At 35.0% G+C, this 5,660-nt stretch overlaps 1 protein-coding gene across 1 annotated transcript; it reads right to left on the bottom strand.

The window, feature by feature from the left end:
- Positions 1 to 286: 286 nt before the first annotated feature.
- Positions 287 to 5,116, bottom strand: LOC137650577 (uncharacterized). The gene is made up of 2 exons (XM_068383788.1): positions 1,007 to 5,116; positions 287 to 542 (listed from the first exon to the last, which is right to left on the bottom strand). Exon 1 carries the CDS (start codon positions 5,053 to 5,055, stop codon positions 1,687 to 1,689), a length of 3,369 nt encoding a protein of 1,122 aa, XP_068239889.1. The 5' UTR covers positions 5,056 to 5,116; the 3' UTR covers positions 287 to 542; positions 1,007 to 1,686.
- Between the last annotated feature and the right edge of the window lie 544 nt (positions 5,117 to 5,660).

Here is a 5,660-nt window from a genome sequence, read left to right as displayed (position 1 = left end):
AAAAAATTACACTTCAAATTTCACATTATCAATTTTTATTTCTGATCCCTCAAATCTCCTTTCGAGATCAGAAACATATGAATGTCCAAAGACTGCCAATTTCATAACAACCACAGATCAGTCAATGTCATCCAATAAAATGTTGACGACAAAAATGAACAGTACAAAATAGAATAAGAAAATTTCAAATAGAGAACAAGCCCAAAAACCACTCCTACTCTCATCCAAACCAAGCAACCAAACCAAACTCCTTTTTTGCAATCCTGTCACGGTCGCCATCTTGAAAAAAGTTATCTATACAGGAAATTTTAGTAATAAAACTCAAACAAAATAAAACTCTTAAATTTAATTAAAGTTTTCAGAATATTTTTTTTTTTAAATTTAGGTTAAATATTTCTAAATTTCTTGAAAGGATGTTCGGTTTGGGTAACTATAAAAATCGTTTGAGAGTATCCTTAGGAGGACCGACCTTGTGTCAAAGGGTAACGACAAGGGGGTGAAAGTTTCGGTCCTTCCCAATTTCCCGCAACTTCAAGAGAGCCCTGAAGAAAAACAAACAAACATTCTATTACCCCCTAATAATAATAAACTTAAATAGTAACGACAAGGGGGTAACAACTGCAAAAACCTAAATTAGCATAAACACATCTCGAAAAATAAAATAAAGAATTAGAGTTAAAGGATCCTTCAAAAACTTATATTTATATATAGGAACATTACTTCCATGAAGCTGATCCTAAAAAATTAGATTTTCGAGATGTTAAAATAAACGAATAGTATCCGAAGATAAAACAAATTACTTAAAAATTATTATGTAGTTTTTATGCTTCAATAGGTATGTATTTAGTTTAATAAGATATGTTAATATGAATCAGTAAATATAACGATTAAATTCAGGACTATTAAGCAAGTTTGCAAATAAGTGTGCCATCATTTCCATTGGTGAAATGATAAGAAGGCTAGGATCACTTTAGAAATAGACACCCATCATTTCGTTGTGACGTACCTTAAAGCCTTATCGGCACCTCGGAAGTTCGGCAATAAATGAAGTATATCCTGTGTCTAAGATGGTAAGAGACATGTCTTCGTTGCTGGCAAGACTTGAGCAGGAGCGGTGATTTGGGCACAGTTCGTTGTAATTAGCCGTCCATTATTAATATAACCGTCGAGCTTGAAAGAAAAGCAACCGGCTCTATGTTGATTCCACCAACCAAACCAACTAACTGACTGGTACGAATTTTCCAAACGGACTTCACTACGACTGTCTCAGCTGCTCAGCGTTTCCTTTCCTCGGAAAACAAAAGAAATAAACAGTAGTAACTGCTCGTTAACAGTTGTTATACCTTCGAGACTTAAAAGGTGTTTACCGTCACAACGAAAATATAATTACATATTCCCTTTATAAGCTCGAAGTAAACATAGAAAAACTCAATTAAATTTACTAAATTATACTAATGATTACATTATTCAAATTAACAATAATTAAACCAAATATTAAACCTTTAAGAACGCATTATATAAGAACAATGATAAATAGAAGAAAAACATAAGTGATGTAATAATTTTACATCATTTTCAACACTCCAGGGAAGGGATTCAGTCTTTTTACAAAACATGTAAAAAGTTGAATTTAAAATGAAAACATGCATATTTACAATTACATATTTACAAAGTTATCAAACCATCTCAGTCTTGGAGCACACGCCTAGTCCTTTTCTCTGACTCGACTGCTGCCCTTCTCCTTGACCTTCCTCTAAATTTAGGTTTGGCATCTAATTCCTCATTAACTGAAGGATTGATATCTTCAGCAATATCGGGTTTTAAAAGAGGGATGAGACTGGTTATATGCCTTTTCACCAGCTCATTTGTTTTACCTTTCAAAACGATAGCATTAGTCACCTCACCACTTGAATTCTTAATTACCTCTGTAATTTTTCCCATTGGATAGTTAAGGGGTTTTACATGAGTCTCTTTGATTAAAACAATATCACCTACATTAAGATGCTGATGATGACAAGGACGATATCGGTCCTTCTTATCAACTGCCTGTTTTATTAGGGTAGCTAAAAACTCCGAATGATAATTGTCTATGAGATTTTTTCTGATTGCCTTTAGTTTTTGATAATTATTCTTTATCCTTTCTGACGGGGTGGTACCAAGAATGTATTCAAAATCAATCTCAGGATCAGGCTGTAGATCAGGAATGACATTGATGGATAAGAGATCATAGCCATGAATAAGTCTTTCCGGAGTGATAGGGTGAGGAACAGGCTCGTTGCTCGAATCCCTTAATGCCTCTTTAAAAGCAATTGGTCGCTTATTCACCAAGTGACAAGTTTGACTAACAACAAATTCAAAATCTCTAAATTCTAAAACATTTGTACCAATGGACTTATTTATCAAATGTTTGACCATCTTTATACATATCTCTACCAAAGAACCCATCTGACTGCAGCTTTTAAAATACCGATCAAATTTTATCGATTGTACACCAGCCTCATCAAAATGCCTCTGGGTTTCAGGATCTTTAAGAAAATCCATTATGATGTTACCTCCTGCTACTATCTGTGTGCCTAAGTCACTTACACAAAACTGTGGCAATCCATAATCAAACGTGTGAAGCATAAAAGAACGAAGGAATTCTTTAACAGACATATCCACGCAAATCTTCAAATTGACTGCTCGAGTAAACATACAGGTAAGGCAAAGAACCCACACTTTTAGCTTTCTATGTTCCTGTTTAACAGTATAAGGACCAAAGTAATCTATGTACACATACCCAAAAGGAATCTCAGAAGGATGCAATCTAACATCACGATATGGGGACTGATTCAGTTTAACAGAACGACCATTATACCTTTTGCACGTAACACAATCCTTAAGGACATTTTTAACAACTGAGAAATAGTGAGGTATCCAAAACTTTTTCCGCAGCTCTGCTAAAAGTGAATAACATCCAGCATGTTTCAGCCTTACATGCAAATCAAGAATTATCAACTTTGTTAACTCACTATGCTTGTGCAAAAGAATAGGGAAATAGCATCTTTCACCCTCTTTCCACCGATCACATTTGCTTCTCACCCTCAGAATTCCAACCTGATCAGGATAAACATTAAGCTGACTGACAAGATTGGGTATGTTCTTGACCCTTTTCAAATCAGACCCAAAATAATCAAAGACTTCAGGGAAATAGACAAGCTGATCTTTCAAAATTATGTGCATAACAGCCTCTTTGTAATACCCAGATTCAATAACCATCAAATCCTTACAAGTTGGTCTGTTCAACTTTGTGCGAGCCTTCCACTTATTCCAACATCTCAGAACCCTAGCAATTACAGCCACTAAATGGCGAAAGTCAGAATATCTGTTTGGAGAAACCAGATATTCAGATGATATGGAAAGTTTATTGCACTGTATATTATAACTACCAACGTCTTTGCTTTCAACATTATCATCATTGATCTTGAATAAAGGATTCGGGATGGTGAAACTCAGTACATTTTGACTTATTGCTACATCACTTGACTGAATTTGTGGTCCTGAGAAATAGTTAGTTTTCTTGAGTTGTTTGTATGATAAACATCTAGTTATGCAATCCCCAGGATTATTCTGCCCACTTGTGAAGGTAAAGTTCACAGGGAAGATTTCACAAAGCTGATTTATACGATGTAACCTATTCAATATAAAATTGGATTTTCCCTGCATTTTATCAAGTTTACTAGCATAGGAATTTACCCAAGTTAACGCTACCAAACTATCAGAATACAAAGTCAGTGCTTTAATATTAATGGGAATGACACATGCAGGACCAGACAGTTCTTTATAAAGTTCCATAAGCATCTCTGTACCTAAACTAATAGCCTGCAACTCCAAGGAAGGGATTGATTTAGTCTTCAAATTTGTGTTCACAATTCTGTTTTTGGCCAATATAAAACTAACCTTACCTGTATCTATATTCTCAATATAAAGTACGGCTCCATACATGAGACTACTTGCATCAACACAAGCTAGTATCCTATAAGATGCATCTCTTTCCCCTACAAACCGTTCTACCATAATTTCTGGAGTTGCATTAGCTTGTCTTGAAATACAGTTCCACTCTTTCATTCGCTCTTGTGACAATGGATCATCCCATCCAAGTGATTTGTCACACTGTAAGCCATGCATAAAAACTCTAGATCTGTTAAAAACTGGTCCATTGAAATTATATAAATCAAAATTAGAGGCTATCGACCTGAGAATTAAACGTTTTGTATTGGCTGATCCCTCAAGAGCAATAGGTCTAGTTGACAATATATCATCTTGCCTATGCCACCGCAAGCCTAAAAGTTTAACTTTACTGTCAGTTTTGTTTTCAAGACCAGCATCAATATCCTCCTGAAGTGAACTATCATTAGTAACAATTTGTTGTAATTCCATCTTATAGGGCTCAAAAATAGATGGCAATAACTGATAAGCCCATTTCAAAGTTGATGAATCACTACAAGTGAAAGCACCATTATCCATATAAAATAATTGATAAATCAACCTTTTCAAACATACAACCTCCTCAGAATTCCCTTCAGTATCCAGGACCAAAATCTTGTATAAACTCAACATCAAAATTGTTGGCGAACATCGTAATCCAAAACTCAATCGCACCTTCTTATACCCCACAAGAGAAAAATCTCCTTTCTTTACATTACGATACCAAAGAAATAGTAATTTATTCTGATCAGAGGGATTCAGCTCTATTTGGTTAAAAGCTTTCCGGATGTCAAAGCATAGAAGCTTAGACCCAAATCTCAGGTGTAAAAGAGCTGAAGCAATCTTTTGGTTTAAACAAGGTCCAGAATGTATACTCTGATTATGACTAACAGTAGCTGGCTTAGACAAATCTTTTTCACAAATATTCGAGAGAAAAACTACTCTACACTTAGTGGTCTCCCTGTTTAGTTTAAACACACCCATGTGCGGTAAGAAACTATGCTCAGGATGTTCCTCCATATACTGATCCAAATTTGGAATCCTCTGTATTATACCAAGTTGTTCTTGTTCTTTAATGGCATCATCCATCAAATGTAAATGAAGCTCATTCTTTCTTAACTTTTTTAAGTTAGATTTTAGCACAGCTTTAGCAAGATTGTAATTCCTCCCAAGAAGATGAGATACTTTACTGTTCCATAAAAGAGGCATGGATATCCGGCCCTTTTCAGTACGAACAGAATGATTCAAAGCAAATCTAACAAGTTGATCATTGACCTCTGAAGAGCAGTTTTTGAATTCTAATTGGTCATAGTTTAATACCTTCTTCTCATCATATTTTATGAGAACTTCGTTTGCAGCTTTATTCAATTCAGTCTCCGAAATACTTCCATCATCTTTCAACACTGCAAAATTTGATTCAACATCAAGAGTTACCTCCTCTTCCATAAAGTTTGAATCATCACACAAGATGCTTGAACCAAAGCCTACATAGACAACAGAAGACTCTACAGACAAATAAGTAGAAATGTCCGAATTATTACCATTGTATGAGGCATAATTTAAATCAGGTAAGCATTTCAAATTAGAAATAGTGTTCTGCAGATTACCCAATAGCATAACCCCTAGAGCACATTGACTATAGACAGAGGGAATCGGCTGACCAAAATTTACCATTGAGCTCAAAAAACAATACA

Source organism: Palaemon carinicauda, chromosome 12 (assembly GCF_036898095.1).
Source record: "Palaemon carinicauda isolate YSFRI2023 chromosome 12, ASM3689809v2, whole genome shotgun sequence".
Lineage (NCBI taxonomy): Eukaryota > Metazoa > Arthropoda > Malacostraca > Decapoda > Palaemonidae > Palaemon > Palaemon carinicauda.
Note: the sequence above shows the minus strand (reverse complement) of the source record. Positions and strands in the feature narration are given on the sequence as shown.